Here is a 23,823-nt window from a genome sequence, read left to right as displayed (position 1 = left end):
GGTTGAATATGCACAGAAGTTTAACATTTTATAGACAATACTGAAATAGAAACCATAAAGAATTTAATTTAATGAAATCTTCCTTATTATAAATTCCTTCACCTATTTATATTTAATAATTGGCTTAAAGTCTATAGTATAGTGATTGGTTAATGGAATGGTGATGTGTTAGTTAGTTCATACTTTTAAGGCATGATAATTGATACTCAATCATTCCCTAGTATCAAAATTCTCTAAGGTACTTATTTTGTATAATTAACTGTTTAAAAGACACATGTCATCATTTTCCTCCTAGGCCTCTATGGAGTAACTTATCTTAGAATTTAGTTTGTCTGAAGGAAGTAACTAAAAACTTTCCCTATGTAGACAGGTATTCTTTCTGAATCAGGCACACTGTCTTAAATACATTCCTATAATGTCTTCCTGATAACTAGCACTTCCTAATTCTTGTCTCAGTTGGGTCTCTCAACAGCTCTGCACAGACGGTACATCCCTACCAGCAGAAAGCAAGCACCCTGACTCCAGGATGCTGCAGTCATAGGTTATGCTCCGTAGTAAGGTGTGGAAGCAAACCAGAGTTAATGCGTGAATTTGTATTTCCTGAATGAAAGAATAGAGGGATGGGTGGAAAATTGTTTGAGAAGTAAAAAATAAATAAATAGATAGATAGATGATAGATAGATAGATAGATAGATAGATAGATAGATAGATAGATAGATAGATCATAGATAGATAGATAGATAGATAGATAGATAGATAGATAGATAGATAGATAGATAAAAATTCTTTAGTAAAATGTTGAGTCTGAGAATTTATCCCATGGTCAGAATGCAAAATAATGCTTTAAATAGCAATGTCTGCATATCTAGCAAAAGCAGAGAGAAAAGCCCTGCTGCACAATTGCGGTGGTTTTAATGACATGCATTAGAGGAGAACAGGGCATTTTAAGTGTCAGTGTTTACACAAGTGTACAGAATAATAAATTTGGACAGTTAGCTTGGATTGCTTGGAGTAAATTGAGGAAGTAATTATAACTTATTTAAGGCAAGAACTTGAAATTCTTTTTATTGATTTTTATTGAGCTCTACATTTTTCTCTGCTCTCTTCCCTGCCTCTCCCCTCTCCTCTTTAAACCTCCCCCAAGATCCCCATGCTCCCAATTTACTCAGGAGATCTTGTCTTTTTCTATTTCCCATGTAGATTAGATCTATGTATGTAAAGCAAAGAAAACCATCCTACAAAACACAATCCCAGAGAACTTAGACAACACGGAGGACACTAAGAGAGACTTACATAGAAATTCTTAAAGATAAAGTGCTATGTAAAATGAAATATGATTCTCAATGATAAGAGAAAACTGGACTGACTTGGATATGTGTGCGATACAGAATTCCAAATGTTAAGGAATCCAGATGCAAAAGACTAAAGTTTCCCTTAGCCTATATGACCCCATTTTATCTATGGTATTATATTTTATATCCATCAAAATATACAGCCATATAGTAAATGTAAAAATATTTTATTTGACAGTCTTAACATATGTACTGATATGTGTGTGGATTAGTTTAAATTATTACAAATGTTGGATTTGATACTATGAGTTCAGCAATTGCTAATATTATCTTCAGAGAATTCTGAGGTACAAATCCCTTTCAGTTACCCTTAAAGGAAATAAAATCTAATAACAATTGATGTCATAATTTGTCTGCAGACTGGGAATCCTAAATAAAATTTTGTCCAGTATAACTATGGTTAATAGAAGTTTGAATATCAAGAAGATGTGGAATAAGTGGAATCGATTCTTAACATTTGGGAATATGTCAGTGGATTTAAATAATAATTAAGGATTAAGACAATAAATTAAGATTAAAGAGTTACCATGAAGAATATAGAAGCTAAAAATAATTCAATTCAAAAGAAAAGTATTCAATGTGAGTTTATGTGGATTCTGATATACTTGTTTAATTTGGTGGATATGTCCTTTTACTATGAGTGATGAGAGAATAATGTTTTTCCTTTACTAACACTGTCTTGATATCATTTTATTTTAAAGATTTCTTTATTTTTATTTTACACATAGAAATGTTTTGTCTGTGTGTATGTATGTGTGTTACAGACATACAGTGTCTATGGAGATCAGAAAAGAATGTTGGATCCTCAGAAAACGGGATTAGAGATGATTGTAAGGCACCATATGGGTTGTGGGAAAAGAACCCAGGTCTTCTGCAAGAGCAGCAAGTGCTCCTCACCACCGATCCATCTCTCCAGACCCTCTGTTGCTATCTTCATTTTCCTTCAGTGATCAACACTCTGTGTGGTGTTTTACTAAACAATAAGACAAATCCTTCCCAACTGTGCCGACTGACTCTGCTGAAAAGGGGCGTCTTTTTCAGACTTTAGTCATATGATAGCTATAGCTATTGTTTGGATGTGTAGTTTCTTTTTTTTTTTTTGCTCTACTTTCATTACGAGAAGGGCTGAGCACGCTCAGTGCTCCAGGCAGACCCACTCATCACCGCCTATCCCTGAAAAGTGAAGGAAGATAAATATGGCAAATGATGCTACACTAAAATCTGACCCAGGCAGATGAGAAATTCTTTTACAAGAAATTTCTACTGCCTATGGAGCAAATTGGTCAAGCTTCCACCAGCTGCAGCCACAGCCATGACCAAAGAATGGTGTTCCCCGGAGCCTGTTGGCTTATGAACTCTGGGGCCGTCGTACGCTTTTGAGAACTGTATTTATGTCCATAGGGAGGCAGAGCCATCAATAGCACTGTCTTTGACGATGCAAAAGAGCAGTCACCATTCTTTGACTCCACATGTTGAGCTGGGCTTGCCCAATTTACCTCTAGCCTTACATGAAAGGCTAGAGGTTCTGTGTCTCTGTATGACTTTTTTATTATTATTTCTTCATTCAGGCTATTATTGAGATCTGATTCCAAGAGGAGCTCAATTGTAAAGGACAGATATAAGGGGAAAGGCAGGGGAGTCTTCCCCTGCAGAGGAGAGGCCTTGAGTAATCAGCCCAGGCCATCCTCAGTGAATTCACATCAACCCCAAAATGCAGCCCTTCTGTAGGCCCTTCAGACGGGTAGTTGAATTGGTAACTTCTTACCTGTCATGCCTTGGAGAACTGCTAATGTTATTCTAATTGGCCAAATGTGGTTTAGATCTCAGTAAGCTATATTTTAAAAACACTTTATTCTCTTCATCCCTCACTTTAGTTGAACTTGGATTAGAAAATTAATTAGACAAAGAATAACCACACGCTGACAATGAAAAATGGTTATGTAAGCCCCAAAAAAGCCCTTTCTTGATTGGGCAGGAGGGAATTCATCTGCTTTGAATTTGTCAGACGTGCTACAATTTAAGAGGCTAAATAAGAAGATACACAAAGTGAGTGACAAAATAAATAAATAAACAGGATATCCTGAAATAAAACACAATAAGTCGCACCTAAGCAACAGGATTTATTAAGGAGTCACGACTTAAAAACACTTTAAAAATATTTAATGAGCCGGGCGGTGGTGGCGCACGCCTTTAATCCCAGCACTCGGGAGGCAGAGGCAGGCGGATCTCTGTGAGTTCGAGACCAGCCTGGTCTACAGAGCTAGTTCCAGGACAGGCTCCAAAGCCACAGAGAAACCCTGCCTTGAAAAACAAAAACAAAAAAAAAAAATATTTAATGAGCAGAACTGCTTTTCTATCAGGCTCTTTATCCTGAGTGAAACCTTTGAAAAGCCACATCCATGGGGGCTATTTGCTGTTCTTTTCGTTCCAGTTCAGTTTACTGTTGTCAGAACGTAGGAAAGTAACACAAAACCAGATTTCTTAAAAGAGTGACATTTGGACAGCTATTTTACTTAGTGATCCAGAGCAGTTTCGTAGCAAAGCTGAAATAAGCCTTCTCCTTTTGGGGGAAACAAGATGGTATTCTGCTGAATGCTAAAATTTTATCACATGGGGGCGGGGGCTGCTTGAGAGACCTGAGAATATAAAAGCATTTGAGATCTCAGAAGGAGTTTAAATCAATGCACTACCACAGTTACTGAGCAGATGAAAGAGCCTGCTGTCTCAATTGCCAGGAATCTACTTAGAAACTCTCACTTTGATTTCTTCACATCGTCTGCTACATTACTGCTAAATGCAATATAGAGGGACATCAGGACTTTGATGTTGTACAGCTCCAACAAATGGAAACTAATGCAATAGAACAACGAAGAGCTCTAGTTTTATGGTGAATATACAAATACATCTCCATCCAGCTCACTAAATAATATGTATCTCCAGGGGCTGTCTTTTTACCTATATTTTCATAAATTTATAATTTGGTGGTTTTATTCATGAATTCTAGTAAGCAATGCCTTGTTTATTTAGTATCGGAAGCTTACAGGGCGATATTGTTATTCAAATTATTACTTACACAATATGTATTATTCACCATTTTTAAAAGTATATTTGTCAGTGCTGGTCCAAGCTCAACTCTTAGTGAGGAATTACTAATTGTATGCCCCTGGAAATCTGATGTTCTTAGCCAGTAGCTAGGAAAAGGTGGAATTGAATATTGCACTACCTCCCCAGCACAACGAAGGTCTGTTCTGTGTTTTGGTATTAATTATTCAAATGGGTCATACACATATGGAGACTAATAAGAGATAAATATCTGTGGGTTTATGCCATTGCTGATCAACACACTTGTAATTATTTTGCAATGAGATACTTCTGATGAAAAGTATTAATAAGCACTGTTCTTCATATGTAAAACCTCTGTCACATTAAAGACAAAAGTTTTTCTAAATAAGGACCCACAAGAATATCTGCAGAAGTCAGGACTTCTGAGTCCTGTTGTTGGTTCTGGCTCTTAGTAATCTTGTGAATTTGATTTGATATTCAGTGTTTAGGTGGGTTTCATTACTTATTAACAGGTTATCACATGTCCCAATTACTTTAGTTACTTTTTGTTTGCTGCAATAAAACACTATGACCACAGCAACCTATAGAAGAAAGAGTTTATTTGGTGCTTGCAGTTTCAGAAGGTTAAGAGTCTGTGACTGTCTTGGCACAGAGAATGGCAGCCCGCAAGTGGGCATGGTCCTGGAGTAGTAACTGAGCTCTCCCATCTTTAGACACAACCAGGAGACAGAAACGCTAACTTAAAGTGGCTTTTAGCCCTTGAAAGCTCAGACCTCACCCCTGCCTCTAGTGATACACTTCCTCTAACAAGGCCACACCTCCGAATCCTTCCCACACAGTTCTACAAGCTAGGAATTGAGTATTCAAATAAATGGTCCCCTGCAGGTCATTCTCATCCAAACATCACATCACTCTCTGATATGTAGACAGCAGAGGTAGTGCCACAGTAGAAGCTGCTTTGGGCAGGGTAGGAGCCAGCTGTGCTCCTGATGAGTTGGGTGAGCAGGGCAGAGCCTTTAACTTTTCTGCACTCTGAATCTAGAAAATATGGAAGATAGATGTGCAAAAGTAAAACAAAAAAATAATTTTCTTTGATGTTATTTTGAGCACATTTTTGGAAAATAAATCTTAACCTAAGTATTTCTGACTTATTAACACCATGCATTGGAAACTAAACACTCAGTAAAGTATTTCAAATGTTTGACACTGTTTAAACAGTTTAATCTTTTATCAAAATAGATTAGTAAAAATAGATCATTTTCCCCAAGAATTCTTTAAAGATGGGGCCTGGAAAGACTTCTCAGTGGTTAATGTACTAATTTAGCAGAAGTGAATTAAGTTCCCAACATCCACATCAGGCAGTTCATAAATTCTTGTAACGATAGTTCCAGAGGCTCAGATACCATCTTCTCACCTCTTCAACACTTGAATACACATGTTACATATCAAGGCAAGGAATGCACATAATGAAATCTCTTAATCTTTTGAAAATACACTTGTTTGATATGTTTCAATCCATGTTTCATGGGTAAACAATCTTCATGAAAATTTTTGGAATTCTTGGCAGCTACGTAAGAGTTTGTAAATGTGAACATAAAGCTCATTGTTTCACTTGCATTCTTATTTGAATATCTTCACACTCTAATATTAATTTTACTTCTGCACTATTAGGAACTTCGAGAGTACTAGAGATTTAAATTGCAAATATGTATCAAACCTGAAGGCATTGATTTCTAAGATCTGGGTAGTAGTTTGTCTGTCTATGCAATAAAATAACAAAAAGGATAATTATGGCCATCCATTTATCTGGGTTATATCTCATAGGTCACAATATTCATTTTAGAACTTTAGTACATTTTAAACTTTCATTTGAAAACACGTGCTACTCTCTTACACCAAACCTGAGCGGATCAGGGTTATCTGCTTTCACAGGGTGTTTTTTGACAGATTACTTACTTAGTTGGGATTATACTCTGGAATTAGACTTAACAGATCTTAATCAATTGTCATGGATTCTTAAAAGGAAACTGGGGGTTTTGAATAAGCAATGTTTTTCTCATTTGACCATTGCTAGGTACTTTAAACTCTACACTACTGAGCTCGCACCAACGCAGTCCAGTTCCATCTGTTAATCTGACCTTCAGTTTCCATGTACACCGATAAGATCAAGTGAATGTTCACGGCAGGAATTCATCTACTTGGTTCAGACTGGAAAAGGGTAGGGTGACTCAGACAGGAATGATACAACCCCCAGTGAAAATTGTATCCTACACGTAAATTGACTGACTGATACCAAAACATTTTTTAACCTAATGAAAGTAAAATCAAGGGTCACAACCTTCTTCTATGACATTGAACCAAACATTTTTTAACTTAAAAATTGCATCCTGTCTAACCTATGACTTATTTGCTAAGCAGTAGCTATTGTTTTAAATACTTTACCATCTTGCCTATAGTTTTCTATTTGCAGAATGTTTCATCTCTACTTTGATATGAAAAAAGCTAACAAATACACATCTAAGAATTCATTTGAACTCAAGTAATCTATTCTCTTTTTTTTTGTACAGTGCTCTTTGGTTTGATTGTGTTGGTTTTTGACTTGAAACAGGGTCTTATGTAACCCAGGATAGCCTTGGAAGTCCCTGTTTTTCAGAGACTGGCCTTGAACCATTGATTCTGTTGTCTCCTCCTCACAAGTGTTAGAATTACAGATATGTGCCCTATGCCTGCCTTCTTTGTGTATATTCTTCACCATTTAACTTAGTATGTCATGGAACTAGATCTGACTCTAAAAAGTGATACTTCATATCTGGCCTCTTTTCCTGTTAAAGGAAAGACTATTGTGTCTTCCTCTGCCTAAATGAGGTTTATTATGACTCCTGAAAGAAATGGAACATGGAAAGGAGCTTTTTAAGACATAAATCTCCATCAATGCATAATTTACCATTAATTTAATTTCACATTAATGAGGAATTATGGGATAAAAATAGGCCCTTAAACTCTCTGTCACTTCCCAGGTATTTGTACATTGCTTTCCCACAGATAGGTCTTTGATAAAGTGTGTCTCCACTCAGATTAAAAATCAAGGGCAGCATATCACACCCCCAGAGGGGAGCTGTTGATGCAGAGAACACTTTATGACATACCTCAAACCACATTACCCAGGCAACCAGTACCAGCCTACCACATACCCACATGGTTCTGGTCCCATTGAGGATCTTAAAATCCCTATTTAAAACAGTTCAATATAGGTATACTCACACTTATAAAAGTAATTGATGGGACAGTGTTCATTATCATAATCGTACCTAACACCCTGCTGTGAAGAAGGATACACCAGCCTTAGCCACTAAGACGCTACCAATTATACTAAACAAACATATGATCAGTCATTAATCAAAGCTGCTAAACAAACAATTAAAAGATGCCATATAAAATACACCCATTTAGACTTAGCAGCTGTCCATTGGCATTTCCATCATTTGCCCTCCGTGGAATGTGAATTTGACATGACAGGCACCTTTCTGAGCACTTCCAGTTTCTGGGATCACATTCTACAGATGAAGCTCAGTTCCTAACTGTAAATCCTAGCTTTTATTTTCTTGTAGTATTATGTAATCAGAAAACTATTCATGTCTCTTCAGTCACAGATTCTTATAAATAACATGTCTTTTAGGGGCTGTGAAGATTTTAATAAGGCTAATAGAGGAAAAATAAGAAAATAATGTTGGGAAGATATCGGTTTTGCAGACAGTATTTTAGATGTAGATGATATTGACCTTCACCAGTACTCCAAACTAGTCTATGTGTGGTCCAACAGCCTCGAAACTTGCCACTAATGACCTAATTCCAGTATCCCACTAAGAACCTACATAATCTTTATTTTAATGAGCTCTCCAGATGGGCTCATGTGTTTTAAGTTTTATTTTAATATACCAGAATTTTGTTCATGCCTAGCAAATGCTTACCACAGAGCTATAACCCAAACCTAAAAGTTTTAAAGAGAATATCAATATGCAAAATTCCTAGTATCAGAAAATACGTCAAGAAAAATTGTACATTCAATCCTATTGGACAGTAAAACTGAAATAGATCTATTAAGAACTAAGATACATAGTGTGGACATTGCTTTATGTATGTGTGTATGTGCAAGTGGTCCCTTCCACCTGCCTACAAACTCCACTGCTGCCTCTGACACCCACCACTTGCTAGAGTATAATTCTTTTTTCTCTTCAAATTTCAGTTCTCATACTTGGTGTAGCTCCCAATTGTGCAGAACATTAACATTGTGGCATATAAAGCACACGGCTTCACAATGTTCTTTAATATTTCAAAGATTCCAAGACTGTGCTCTGATAATTCAATCTTGACTGAGTTTGCCCTATACAAATGTTAGACTTCTGGATTATGAAAAGTAATAGCTTTTATATTTTTCCCTCTGGAAAAGAATCTAGAATGACTAAGGTTATATTTTTCTGTTAATTCTTGTTAAAATAGTTCTAGATTCCATTTATCAAAGAATATTTTTTACTTTCTTTTTTAATTGATTTTATTGAGCTATACATTCTTCTCTGCTTCCCTCTTTTCCTCTCTGATCCCCTTCTACCCTCTCCCATGGTCCTTGTGCTCCCAATTTACTCAGGAGATCTTGTGTTTTTCTACATTCTATATAGACCAGAACCATGTGCATCTCTCTTAGGATCTTCATTGTTGTCTTGGTTCTCTGGGATTTTGAATTGTAGGCTGGATTTCTTTGCTTTGTATCTAAAGGTAACTGATGAGTGAGTACATATGATATGTGTCTTTCTGGGTCTGGTTTACCTAACTCAATATGATGTTTCCTAAATTCATCAATTTGCCTGCAAATTTTAGGGTGTCATTTTTTTCTGCTGTGTAGTATTCCATTATGTGAACGTATCATATTTCCCTTATCCATTCTTCAGTCGAGGAGCATTGAGGTTGTTTCCAGCTTCTGGCTATGACAAACAATGCTGCTTGTTGAGGGTGAGGGCCCACTTGTTCGTCCTGACAGCCTGGCTAGCTTAGCCCCGAAACAACCACACAGAAACTCTATTAATTAAATCACTGCTTGATCCATTAGCTCTAACTTCTTATTGGCTAACTCTTATATATTAGTTTAACCCATTTCTATTAATCTGTATATCACCACGAACTTGTGTCCTACCAGCAAAGTCTTAGCATGTTTATCTCAGGCAGCAGATCCATGGCATCTCTCTGACTCTGCCTTCTTCCTCTCAGCATTCCATTTAATTTTCTCCACCTCCCTAAGTTCTGCCCTATCAACAGGCCCAAAGCAGTTTCTTTACTAACCAATGAAAGCAACACAAAGACAGAAGAACCTCCTATACCAGCTGCTATGAACATAGTTGAGCACATGTCCTTGTGGTACAATTGAGCATCCTTTGGGTATATACCCAAAAGTGGTATTGCTGGGTCTTGAGGAAGGTTGTTTCCTAATTTTCTCAGAAATCACTATACTAATATCCAAAGAGGCTTTACCAGCTTGCACTCCCACTACCAATACAAGAATGTTCCTTTTACCTTACAACCTCTCCAGCATAAGTTATCATTAGTATTTTTAACCTTGGCCATTCTTATAGGTGTAAGATGGAATATCAGTTGTTTTGATTTGCATTTTTCTGATGGCTAAGGATGTTGAACTTTTCCTTAAGTGACTTTCAGCAATTTTAGATTTTTCTGTTAAGAGTTCTCTGTTTAGGACTGTACCCCATTGTTTATCAGATTATTTATTCATTTGACCAATTTCTTGAGTTCATGATATACTTTGGAGATCAGCATTCTGTCTGATGTCTGGTTGGTAAAGATCTTTTCCCACTGTGTTGGCTTCCGTTTTGCCTTATTGATCATGTCCTTTGCTTTACAGAGGCTTTTCAGTTTCAGGAGGTCCCATTTATTGTTTCTCTCAGTGTCTGTACTACTGAAGTTATATTTAAGAAGTGGTCTCCTGTGCCAATGCATTCAAGTGTACTTCCCACTTTCTCTTCTATGAGGTTCAGTGTGGCTGCCTTTATGTTGAGGTTTTTGATCCATTAAGACTTGAGTTTTGTGCATGGTGATAAATATGGTTCTATTTTAATTCTTCTACATGCTGATATCCAGTTATAGCAGTATCATTTGTTGAAGTTGCTTTTCTTCCATTTTACATTTTTTTGCTTCTTTGTTGAAAATCAGGTGTTCATAAGTGTGTCGATTAGTATCTGGGTCTTTGATTAAATTCCATTGGTCTTCCTGTCTGTTTTTATATCAATACCAGGTGGTTTTCAGTACTGTAGCTCTGAATTAGAGTTTGAAGTCAGGGATTTTGATGCCTCCAGAAGTTCTTTTATTGTACAGGATTGTTTAGCTATCATGGTTTTTTTTTTTTTTTTTTGCTATTCCATATGAAGTTGAGTACTGTTTTCTCAAGGTCTATGAAGAATTTTGCTGGGATTTTGATGGGCATTGCACTGAATATGTAGATTGCTTTTCCTGGTTACACTTTTTTGGTTGGGAGAATTTGATGACTATTTCTAGTTCTTTAGCAGTTGTAGGTCTGTTTAATTTGCTTATTTGGTCTTGAATTAATTTTGGTAAGTGATATTTACCCAAAAAGTTGTCCATTTCCTTTAAGCTTTCCAATTTTGTGGAGTACAGGTTTTTGAAATATGACCTTATGATTCTCTGGATTTTCTCCATTTCTGTTATGTCCTTCTTTTCATTTCTGATTTTGTTAATTTGGATATTCTCTCTCTACCTTTTGGTTAGTTTGAATAAAGGTTTGTTGATTTTCTCAAAGAACCAAGTCTTTGTCTCATTGATTCTTTGTATTGGTTTCTTTGTTTCTTTTTTGTTGATTTCAGTTCTCAATTTGATTACTTCCTGCCATCTAGTTCTCTTGCGTGAGTTTGCTTCTTTTTGTTAGAAAGTTTTCAAATGTTGTGTTAATTCACTAGTGTGGGATTTTTCCAGCTTCTTTATGTAGGCATTTAGTGCTATGAACTTTCCTCTTAACACTGCTTTCATTGTGCCCTATAAATTTCGGTATGTTGTGTGGTCATTTTCATTGAATTTTAGGAAGTCTTAATTTATCCCTTTATTTTTTCCTCAACCCATTGATGATTCAGGTGAACACTGTTTAATGTGTGTTTGTGAGCTTTCTGGAATTAGTTTTGCTGTTGAATTCTACTTTTAAGCCATGGTGATCCAATAAGATACATGGGGTTATTCCAATTTTTTTTTATATGTTGAGGTTTGTTTTGTTATTGCAAAAAATCACATTTCTTATGCATGTGTGTGCTAGGACACACATAGTAAAAGCATATACTATAAATTTATAATCTTAGCATGATCAAAGAAGGTGTTAGAAAGTATTAGTTGCTTTCAACAGCTTAAAAAAATCACAAGAAAACCTGTGGAGGTAATTATGAGGTGCTCAAAATTTTTCTAAAAACAAAAATGTTATCAGTGTTGAGAAAGTTTATTAATACTATGCCAAAGAAGTAGAGTCTTATATTCTTCCCTACCTAATAGAAATAAATCACATTTCAATACTGGAAATTAGGACCTTTTATTTCTTCTTTTTGTGGGTTTGATTTATCATTACTTTCACTCTTCCCGTGCAATATAGAAGACGAATGAAAATTTGATTATTTTTAGCCATCATATGAATTTTATTTTTAATGCAGCCATACTGGGTTTGAAGATCAAATGTTACTAAACATGTTTGTTGAAACTGTTTAGGAATGATGATGATTATTATTACTTTAAAATGACTTTTCCTTTGTCTCTGTTTATGTCTACCTCACCTTTGACCATGTGAGCCCTGTGCAGATTTGAACCATATGTGTTCATGAGTCCTCTAGAGCCATCAGTCCTGTGTGGCAATGAGTAAGCGTCCATAGCACATGGACCTTCAGTTCCTAATTTGACCTTTCTAAGATCCCATTTCCTTATCTGTAAAAATATGGTTCAAATATAAGTCTTCTTGTTAGAGTTATTTTGAGGACTAAATGATATAATTAAAAGCTGTTGACCAGAGAACCAGGCCTATTTTTAACTCCTTTCATGTTAAATATTTCACTGATTTTGTCTTATCTCACTGTCATTCAGGGCATCTTAACTAAGTTCAGTGCATAGAAGTCATTCTGTCCTACTATGAAAATAAAGTGCCTACATCCTCATAAACCATAACTTAAAAATTAAAGTACAGAGCAATGAAAACAATATTCCCTAGGTCTCTCTTTTTGCCCTAACAGAAGCTAAAAGTCCTACAAGTTCAGGATGTCCTTATACCTTAAGTTTTCATTCCTCGTCCATTCTTTAACCTCACAAACAACGTACTCTCTGGCCTGGACAGAGCCTCTTCCCTACGAATGCAAGCACCTCTAGTGTTGTTTGGATTGCTAAATCTAGGGATCACTTCTCAGCTTTGGGTTTCCAGCAAGCTTTCTGCAACACTTGACTTAAGCCCCTCACATCTTTCCTGCTTACTGCCCTACATGACCTACTTCCTTAGCCTTCCTTTTAAGCCTCAACTTGTCCAGAAGAGTCCATGCTTGGCTGCCTTTTACACAGGCATCATGGACACTGGACTCTTAGCTAAGTAGATTCTCTTTCCTGTCCTGTTCTGTCCTGCCCTGTCCTGCCCTGCCCTGCCCTGCCCTGCCTAAACCTCTCCTCCCCTCCCTTCTCTTTTCCTTTTTCCTCCTCTAGTACAGCTCCCCCTTTCTTTCTTTTACTTCTTCTCCCTTCTCAATCCCCCATTCTGGATAGCCTTATATTTTAATAATTTCTCCAAATTAACTTACTAATATTTCTAATTACCAAGTAGTACTACCAGGCATAGATATTAAAATAAAGTTTATTTAGTCAGTGGCATAGAAGACACTAGAAAACCTTGAAATAGAACCTTATTCATTCACCCATATGGGTGAAGTTTAATCCATATTTGACCTAATTCCCTTCTACCATTGCCAGTACCTTGATAGCCATAGCTCACCCTTCATGCCATAGATTCTCTACCAACTATTTAAACTGATAAGAGACTGCAAATATATGGAAATAATTACAATTGTGTTGTGTGATATTTTGATCACATTTAGACAATAAAGTTTGCTTTGAGTCAGAGAGTAGAGTTAGCCACTAGCTGACCAAAATTAGCTGTAGAGTTTTTGAAGAACTGAGGAGAAATAAGAGATAGGAAGTAGTAAGGTAGGCCTGAAAGAGGATCTTGGCCTTTAGGGATGGAGGAACAGAAGAGAAAGGAGTTCACTGGTGGCTTCTCCACGTCTCTGATCATTCAGGTTCTTACCTCAATATCTGACTCCTGATTTTTTTATTGATAAAGGATAAAACTAGCAAACAGTTCACCTGGGGGCATACTTCACAGATGTCCTGGGCATGGATAGACTGTTTTTCCTCCCAATTAAAAAACCCCAGAAGAGTTCACACAGTATTTACACTATTGTGGGTACAGAAAACTATCTAGAGTTGATTTAGAGTGCACTGCAGAGTGGGGAAATTATTCCGTCTTATATGTACAACATGAATATATGCAGATGTGGTAGGGTGCACTAGAACCAGTGGTCCATACATATTCTCCAGCACCAGGAAACATAGAATAGAAGTGAAATGGGTTTTCTTGGTTTCAGTTGGATGATTGCTTTACTGGGTGCATTTGATACAGGTTAGGAAGGTTGTTGATTTCTATTTCTTCTGTAACTCTAGGGTGACTTATTTGTATTTTATGACATGTGTTCACTTAAAAATTTTCCGCTAATTCAATTCACTGAGTACATAGTAAGATCAAATTATGTGGTAGTTGCTGAAAATAATATAGTGACCCAAATAAATACAATTTTCCTTTGTTAAGCCTCTACGAAGCTAAGGATTGAGCTGCCAAGCATATAATCATACATTAATTATAAATCAAAGATAACTGTATGTAAAGGGATGCCTAACCTATTCTGGGATCCCAGAACCTCCCTGAAAAGGTAACAATTAAGAAATTGAAGTATGGTTGACTGCTACCTGGATATAGACAGCAAAAGACCTCAAAAGCAGCAAAAGCATCGTACTAAAAAAGCACTAATGAGTGGGCACAGCCCACATGCAGCCCAGTATAGCTGTGAATTATGTCCGACATGAACATAAAGCATTAGGAGATTATTTTTGTGTTCAATTTTTGTTTTCGTTCTTTAATTCAGCTATATGTTTCTCAAGCATGGGCTTGTCAAGAAAAATCTGTGTAAATGTCGAAAAGTTTGACACCAACACCAGAGAGGCCATTTTTACCACTTCAGGCCTTGAGAACAGTTCATTGGCAGTATAGTCAAAAGAGAGGGAAAGCGAGAAACCTGGTGTCTATGTCATACCAAAATTCAGCCCTAGGCTGATGTTTAATATCTGTATGGAGATATATCTGGTGTTCAGTCACCTGCACAAATTTCCCATATATAATTTCCTATGCTTTGCGATGCATATGCACACCTGTAAAAATGTTGGCACACAACTTTGAAGAAAGGAGTCAATACTTCTAGAGGTTCCTCTGCATCTTCAGGGCCTCTCCCCACGTGCCTCTCACTCCTGTTCACATCCAGCTATTGTTCTGCGATGCTGACAACAGATAAGACATATGAACACTTGTCAAATAACTGAAGGTTATGTCTGTCTGAAGAGAGGACTCTTGGTCTGATGTTCATCTGCTATTCCTCCTTCCTATAGGTATGCAGTGCTATTCAGAATCAGGACTTCACAGTGATTGAAGATTACTGCACTGGCCTCAAAGCCCTGCTTTATCTGAAGAGCATTGAAGAATTAGCGGACTGGGATGGGCAGAGTCCAGCCACTCTGAGTCATCAGAAAGGGAAACCAGTTCCACGTATTGCTGAGCTCACAGGACAGGTATGTGCTGCTTTCTCTTGTATTTATAATGGAGAACTCTGCTTGGGTTCATTTTCTCTTTCAGGTTATTTGCTTTGCCATACCTCCCCAAAGGTACCAAAGACAGTGCCTGTTTGATGTTGATTTGCTTTTACAGTACAATTGCTCTGAAGCAAGCTTGATTGCGGATATACAAAAGATCCCTGAGTTACCTTCTGATAAAACACAAGGTCATATGAAAGAAAAAGATAGAAGTCTGCAATATGAAATGCCTATGAGTTCTTGCTGACTATACCGATGACTAGCAATCTTTCCAGTGAGGAACATGGGATTTCTTTATTTTTTTAACAAGCTCTGGCGATTATAACATTAATTTTCTATCTCCAAGACAATCAAATCACTGGAGTCCTGAATAATATGATGCCATTTTTAAAATTAAAATCTAATCAGTGTCTTTTGTAACTGCCTCTGCTGTGTGGTTAAACCTGGGCTCCAAAGGTTGCAGCCTAACTTTCTCTATATTTTCTGAGAAATATACACTACATTTACATCTTGTATAATACAGTGATTTGAGCAACTCTCTTCTAAAACAACCTTCAGCATTTTGCCTTTGTGTTTCCTTTGTATTATTCTAAATAGACAACCATTGTCAGAAGATATTTCTTGAGTCCTGAATGAGGGAGAAAAAAATTATAATTCTTAGTCTTTTCAGCTTGTCACTACATCAATAATTAACTTTAAAGAGAGAGAGGGGCGGTATGAAAAGATTCTTTAAGAAAGCATTTAATAATTCACATGAGTTTTAACTTGAAACAGGTCACATGAAAAAGAATGGAAAACAAAAACCATGGGTGTGCCACCTTGGATGATGGTGAGAGGCTCAGCAAGACTCGGGGATACAACACGTAGCTGGGCAGTGTTCCTGAGAAACATCACTGCCCTTAGCCTAACAGATAGCCAAAAATAAAAAAAATTCTTGAAGAATAATATGTGTGATTGCAAGTTCAGTAATGAGAAATAGGGGGAAAAAAGAAAATCTACAAAGTGGGTTCCAGGAAAATATCATGATGAATGACTCCATGAGTGGCAATCAAACAGAAAGGCTGTGACATTAATATTTATAATATTGTAATTAGAAGACAGTGCCTAAGCAGCATTATTAGTGTAACTAATCATATTATCATAGACTGAGTCTTCAGTATTCAGGGAGTGTTCTTGCCTTTATCAATGATCAGCAATACCCTAAGGTTGTTTATAACTAAAAAAATCATAGATGGCATTACACACATTCAATGTAAAAATATCTACCTCAAGGAAATTGTTTCTGACATGGTAGTTTATAACCATCTATAAACTCGGGTGTGTGTCATGTGAACTGAAATGTAAGCAGCTTCTCTGTGCTATGATGTTCTGTCTTTTAAAGAGTATTCGCCCTCATCTCCCCATTTCCATATTCAAAGGAATGATGCATCAGGAAGAGGGCATCTGTGTCTGTGACATAAATGGAAATAGAATTTTCTAATAGTCTAGAAACAGATTTGGACTTTATTTTGTTAAGACCAGCCTTCAGCAAGAACATTAGTATAATTTTCAGTATTCTCAATTTTTAAAAAAAAAAAAGATTGCTAGATCATTTCTCGGATAAAATGAGAAACAAGCAAATGGTCTAGTAATAGACCCTGGGTTCTCTGGTGTAAGTTGGTATGACTAAAACAACAGGAGGCATTGCCTGAAGGTTAGCATCCTGAGTAGTGAATCTAAAAACTCTGGACTCATACATTTTAGCTGGCTTCCTGTCTATTTCTTCTTAATATGGTGTGTGTGTGTGTGTGTGTGTGTGTGTGTGTGTGTGTGTGTGTGTGTTAGAGAGAGAGAGAGAGAGAGAGAGAGAGAGAGAGAGAGAGAGATCAACCTCTTCGTACATTGCAACCTGCTATTTATGACACCTTACCCTACAGTGTTTTCATGCTGCAGAGAAAATGAGAAGCGTGTAGATCCTACTCAGAAATACCCATCAGAATTAGTTGGGTCTCATTTGAAAAGGACAAGTGATATTCTCCTTAAACTTTCATAAACCATGCTAGATTCAATTAGAGTACACCCTGAAAAGAGAAAGAAAAAAACAATAGCAATGCAGAGTCTGCTGATGGAAAAAGTGAACCTATGAGATCTTAGCTAGTCAAAGAAGTTGGCTAAGTGACGTGTGCTATTTTTTCAAGGAATTGGTAATCAGTGTTAGTATTTGGCATTTAGGGGCATGAGAAATAAGAAAAATGATGGGGTTATTTGTTTGGGAACCTTGAGAGAAATCAGACAGTCTAATAATTGGGCAGCAACGTTTCTGATCAGAAGAGCATAGAACTAAATATCCCTACTGTTCAGTTCATTGGTGGAGGGAGAGCAGAACTACGGAGCAAGCCCTAATGTGCCAGGGAAGGGAAACAGTTAAAGACCAGGGTTTCAACCTAACTGGGGCTTGATGCATCTCACATGCTGTTCCTTGTCTCTGAAACAGCTTTCTCTTCCAACGGGGAAAACTTAAATATTGCCATCTTCTCATATAAGGTTCTGACTTCTATACAAGTTCTATACAAGAACTACTTTCCCCCCCTAGGATCTGAGTCCCAGGAGGTATCATACAACTGCAATTTTACATCTGTTAACTTGTAAGTGGAAGCTGCTCTTGTGTTTCCCAGCTGCCCAAACCCAAATAATCCCACAGAAACTGTATTAATTGTAACACTACTTGGCCTGTGACTCAGGTGTATTCTACCTAGCTCTTCCATCTTAAATTAACCCATTTCTATTAATCTGTGTATCTCCATAAGTTTGCGGCCTACTGGTAAATTTCCGGTGCACTTCTCCTTTGGCAGCTACCTGGCATCTCCTTGACTCTACCTAATCTCTCTCTGTATCTCTGTTCAGATTTCTTGCCTGGGTGTACTCTGTTAAGCCATTAATCAAAGCAGCTTCTTTATTAACCAATGGTAATAAAACATATTCACAGCATACAGAGGGGAATCTGACATCATTAAATGTGATATACAGCCCCCATCTTATCTATCTTTATATCTTAGGACAGGCTTAATGATTGTTGATTCTGCAACTGGGTTAATGTGGGAATGCAGCGTGGGGCCAGAATGTAGAACAGATAGTCACCAGGCTTATCAGGTTATCCCTCTATCTATTACATTATAAAGAACAGGCAAGAAAACAACCTTGGAATTTGTTTTTTGAATGTAAAATGTCCTCTACAGGCTCATGTGCTTGGACACTAGTCTTCACCTAGTGGCATTATTAAGGAAGATTGTGGACCATGTAGGCTATAGAGACTCACTGGGGGAAGTGAATCACTGGGGGACAGCCTTGGAGCTTTATATCGTAGTTACATTTTCTATGCACTCTCTGTTTCCGAAATGTGGTGGTTTGAATGAGAACGGCACCCATAGGTTTATATGTCAGAGCTCTGAGTCACCAGGGAGTAGAAATGTTTGGAAGGTTTAGAGAGATTAGGAGGTGTGTCTGTATTGGGGAGTTATTGGTCTTATTAGAGAAAGTGTGTCTCCAGGTACGGTAGGCTTTGAGGTTTCAAAAGCCCATGCCAGGCCCAGTCTCTCACTCTGGGCCTGTGGATCAGTATGTTATCCTCAACTACTTTTCCAGCTCCATGTGTGGGCCATGCTTCCTGCCAAGATTATGGAGTAAATATCTGAAACTGTAAGCAAGTCCCCAGTTAAATGCTTTCTTTGATAAGAATTGCCTTGGTCCTAGAGTCTCTTCACAGCCAGAGAACAGTGGTGAAGACACTGAGTGTGAAAACTGTTTGATCATCCAGTTCCCTGCTTCTTTCACCACGCCTTTCCTGCCATGACAGAGTGTACCCACTGATGCCTTCAATCCAAACAAGGCTTTTCTCCTTTAAGTTTCTTCTGTCAGGGCATTTCAGTCACAGCAATGAAAAAGTAATAAAGACAAACCCATAAGTTTCATTTTATGAGTCCACTTTAGTAAAATGACCTGGAAAGAAGCCAGAGAAATAATGAAGTCAGCTAATAAGCAAGTGTTACGCTTTCTCGACTTGGTAAATGCGCCAAACTTCTTGAGGGTCCAGATCTATATACCAGTGTCTATAACAGTGACCATCATGTAGGACAGTGGCAGAGTGGTTGTCTTAGAGTTTCTATTGCTGGGAAGAGACTCCATGACCAAGGCAACTCTTATAAAGGAAAACGTTTAATTGGGCTGGGCTTACAGGTTCAGAGGTTTAGTCCATACGTGCAGCATGCAGACAGACATAGTGCTGGAGAAGAAGCCAAAGAGTTCTACATCTGTATCGTCAGGCAGCAGGAAGAGAGAGACACTGGGCTTGGCTTAAGTATTTGAAATTCTATAGCCACCCCCAGTGACACACTTCGTTTAACAAGGCCACACCTCCTAATAATGCCACTCCCTACGAACCTATAAGGACTAGTTTTATTCAAACCACCACAATGATTCAAATGCTAGATAAATACAGTGATTACTCACTTGTTTTAATATATACCTTGAGTTTCATTTCCTTCATAAAGCCATTTAAGGGTTTCCGTTCTCAATGGGAAAATCAAATCACTTCCTCTCTCCTTCTAGAGACGTTTGCTCACATAATTAGCCAACTTAATATATCTTCTAGTCCTGTATCTCCTTGCCCATTGCTGCAACTCATTATAAGCCTTTTAAAACTGTATATCAGATCTGCTTTTTTCATTGAGTTTCCAAGCACCTAGAGCAATGCTACATGTTTATAGAATTAAACTACACAAATTATCTGTGGTATTCTTCTTTAGAAGAAAAAGAGAAAGCCAATTTGTAATTAAGATTCCAGCTTGGTCTTTCAGGAATAGCAGGCATTCATAAGGAAAGAGTAAACGTGCCAAATTACTTTCAGCAGGTATTAAAGCATGATGAAATACATATCAGTGATATTAATAAGTGAACCTAATCTGCACTCATTAAGGAACTCTCATTAGGATAAGATCAGAAATGCTGCCATGGAGCCTATAGAGCAGCTTTGGGGACAAGGCTTTCTTTTGAAGGTAAAAACCAAAGACAGAGGCGCATGACCACCTACTTTCTTCTGTTGTTTAAAAATCAAGAGTAACACAGAATCAGATCATCATGAGGAGGGTCTGGTAATCTTCTATGGTGATGACTGTCAGGTTTCCAAACAGAGGAAAGTGTCCATATATATATTAAGTCAATAGCATAGCCACAACAGCCGTTCTAGTGATGGTAGCCACCAGAAGACAGGACTGTTTCGTAAGCTGCAGCTTTAATGTTTTACATCATTTGAACTGTGATTATAGCTCAGTGGGAAAGAGCTTGCCTAATGACCACAAGCCCTTTTAGTCAGTCCTTAGTCTTAAAAAATATATTTGTTTTATTTATATTATTTACTTTTTCTACTTCAATTTTCTTCCACTGGTATAAAATCTGCATGTAAAAAAATACATAGATATTAAATGGAGTATTTAATAAATGAGTAGATACATTTGACATGACTCTGTTTCAGCTACAGTGTAGAGTATAACCAAACCTAGAAATGATTGTATGTGTTCCCTAGCCATCATCTCTTCCTAATCACCACCAGAATCAAACACCATCTAGTTTCTATGCATCAAGATTACTTTGTCATGTGTTTTTCCATTTAAACAGAAATCTACAGAATGTGTGTTGGAGGATCTGTGTATGACAACTCTCACTCACTGAGCTGTTGATTGTTAGTAAATTCTGATTTATAAGTCAGGACATTCTGATTTATAAATATGCTCTTATTTGCTTATTAATTTAAAACATCATCTTTCTTGGTATTTGAAATGTATCCTTGTACAACTTGTTTTTGTGCTTACATATTTCTATATATCTTAGATAGTATGTAGGCATCTAAGCGCATAGCCAAAAAGTGACTATATGGTTTACATGAAACTTTTATGCATATTTTCAAAGTAGTTAAAACATTTTACACTTTAGCAACTTGTGGATATGCAAATTTAGCTTTGCATTCAATGCAATATTTGATATTCTAAGTCATTTTAGTTTGGCTATTTTTAATATATGTATATTAATGTCAGTATTATTACCTTAATTTTTATTTCTGATAATTAATAGAGCCATTCTCTTGATGTCTTTGCCATCTATATACTTTTTTCAATAAATTATCTGCTTAATCTGTCTTTCTTTTCACTTTTTTTATAAACTGAAACGTAGCAGTTTTATTGTATTGGATAGAAGGTATTAGACTCCCAAAAAATTATTTGACAAAACCCAATATCCTTTCATAACGATAACCCTAGACAATCTACAGATATTCAGCAGTGAGCATACTGCTTAACATTGGAAGAATAACTGGCTTCTTTTAGAATCAACAACTGATCAGGAATTCTTTTTACTCTATTCCATGATAGTAGAAGTGAAATGAATATTTGAAGAGAACGATAAAAGAAATGAATGATATCTAGTTTTAAAGGAAGTGCTAAAACTGTTCTGTTTTCAATATAAAGACTGTTGACATAAAAATGCCAAATAGAATATAGAAATGATATAAATTGATATATAAATATAAAATGATAAGTGACGTTGGCAAAGTTTCAAGGCACAAAAACAATATACAGAAGTTAGTTACATTTTTATATGAATAGCTGGAATAAAAACCAGTAGAAATCAAATTTGAAATGACACAAACATGGCAAGAACTATAAACCACTTTAGACCAAATTAAAATACATTAGCTTTCAGACCAGTGATTATGACAATGAGCTGATAGAGGGAAGCTAAAGGAGTCTTAAATTACTGACAAAATGTGGAGAGATGTCAGGGTTTTCAGATTGATCTGTCTGAACATTATGATCGCACTCAAAATTTTAACATATGTTTTTAAAGTTGACAGGTTGATTTCGAAATGTACATTGGATTTGAGAGAGCTAGAATAACCAAAATAACTCACAAAGTATGGCAAAGTTAGAAGATTTTGACTCTCTGCCTTCATGGCCTTTTAGGAGCTTTTTAAATGTGCAGTCAAGCAAGCAAGTTTTGGTGTTCATATGAACAAATATATCAAGGGGACCCATAGAAAGATCAAAAACAGACCTACACATACACACTGAATTGATATTCAATAAAAGGGCATGGAAAATGTAGTAGAGAAAGTGCAATCTGACCAAGAATTTGTTTAATAAAACTTATCACTCGTACACACATATTTAAACATATTGTACTTATGAAAATAAAGATCCAATAAAATTTAGATTCTAGAGCAAATTTAGGTCAACTATAAAACTGAGCTGAGGACAAGACATGTATCCTAACCGATGGGACTATAATACAAGTTTTAAGTTTTTAATTGATATTTTATTTTAGTGTAAGAGTGTTTTACATGCATGTGTATATATCTATTACGTGTGTGCCTTGCCCATGGATATCAGAAGGAGTCAGACTCTCTGGAACTACAGCTACCATGTGGGTATTGGCAACTGAACCTGAGTGCCTGTAAGAATACTGCTGAACCATTTTTCAGCCTGTTAGTTTTTGAAGAAAACAAAGTAAATAACAAAATAAAGGAAGGGAGGAAAGAAGGAAGGAAGGAAGGAAGGAAGGAAGGAAGGAAGGAAGGAAGGAAGGAAGGAAGGAAAAAATATCATGTCTTTGGTTTTAAAGGCAAGTAAAAATTTTTGAACCATATGCAAAACTTACAAGAAAAACACTAATGCTCTTTCATTACAAAATAACTTCTACCCAGCAAGGGATAGTTTACAACATGAAAACTCAGATCACAGAAAGGGTAAAATAGTCTGAACACTTGATTCTCATGAGAAATTTGAATCAGAGAAAAAACATATATCACATTCTACAGTATATGCTGGGTTAACTGGAAACAGCACAGCCTGTTCAATCAGTAGTTCATAGAGACCCCTAAGAATACATAACCTGCCATGAAGATCTCGTTAGTGGGATCCTGCAGTTGCAGGTTGTTTGTTTCTGTTTTCTTTCTCCAATGACTGTTTTCATACCTCACCAGTGAAGTAGAAACAGGGTGGGATGAGGGCATGAAAGCTTGTCCCCTTTCCTTGTCCATATTGCCTTCCCCAGCTGCAACTCTGGCTCCCAGGTTCACTTCCCTTGAACTGCCAGATGGTCTCACTCTATTGTCAGAAAGTTCGAGATGAGAGTATAGTTCTATCGGTTCCTTAGGCAATGGTTGCAATGAAAACATTATTATTGGGCTGATTTTGTCTGTCTGTCCACAAATTGCAGGAGGCTAAGTTATAATTTGCTCTTTATGTGTTTGAGTCATAGGACAAGGAAATAAAAACTCGCCAGTCCAAGGAAGACAGTACTCTAACCCCAGAATTACCAGATCAGAATGCATCGTGATATGAGGGACTTTCTTCTACCAATATTGTTTGAGTAATTTCTAACCTAGAGTGTGCAATTGGCCAGAGCCCCAGAACAGTAGGAGAGGTGCCTAGTTTAG

The 23,823-nt window shown here is 36.9% G+C and overlaps 1 protein-coding gene across 1 annotated transcript in view; it reads left to right on the top strand.

Moving 5' to 3' along the window:
* The window catches only part of Dpyd (dihydropyrimidine dehydrogenase), a 745,624-nt gene that overhangs the window by 626,106 nt on the left and 95,695 nt on the right, over positions 1-23,823 (top strand). Inside the window, exon 20 of the mRNA XM_075981504.1 lies at positions 15,159-15,338. Within this exon, the coding sequence (XP_075837619.1) occupies positions 15,159-15,338 (180 nt within the window). The remainder of the gene's footprint in view (positions 1-15,158; positions 15,339-23,823) is intronic.

Source organism: Microtus pennsylvanicus, chromosome 7 (assembly GCF_037038515.1).
Source record: "Microtus pennsylvanicus isolate mMicPen1 chromosome 7, mMicPen1.hap1, whole genome shotgun sequence".
NCBI lineage: Eukaryota > Metazoa > Chordata > Mammalia > Rodentia > Cricetidae > Microtus > Microtus pennsylvanicus.
The sequence above is the reverse complement of the archived record's forward strand: the minus strand, read 5'-3'. Positions and strand labels throughout refer to the sequence as shown.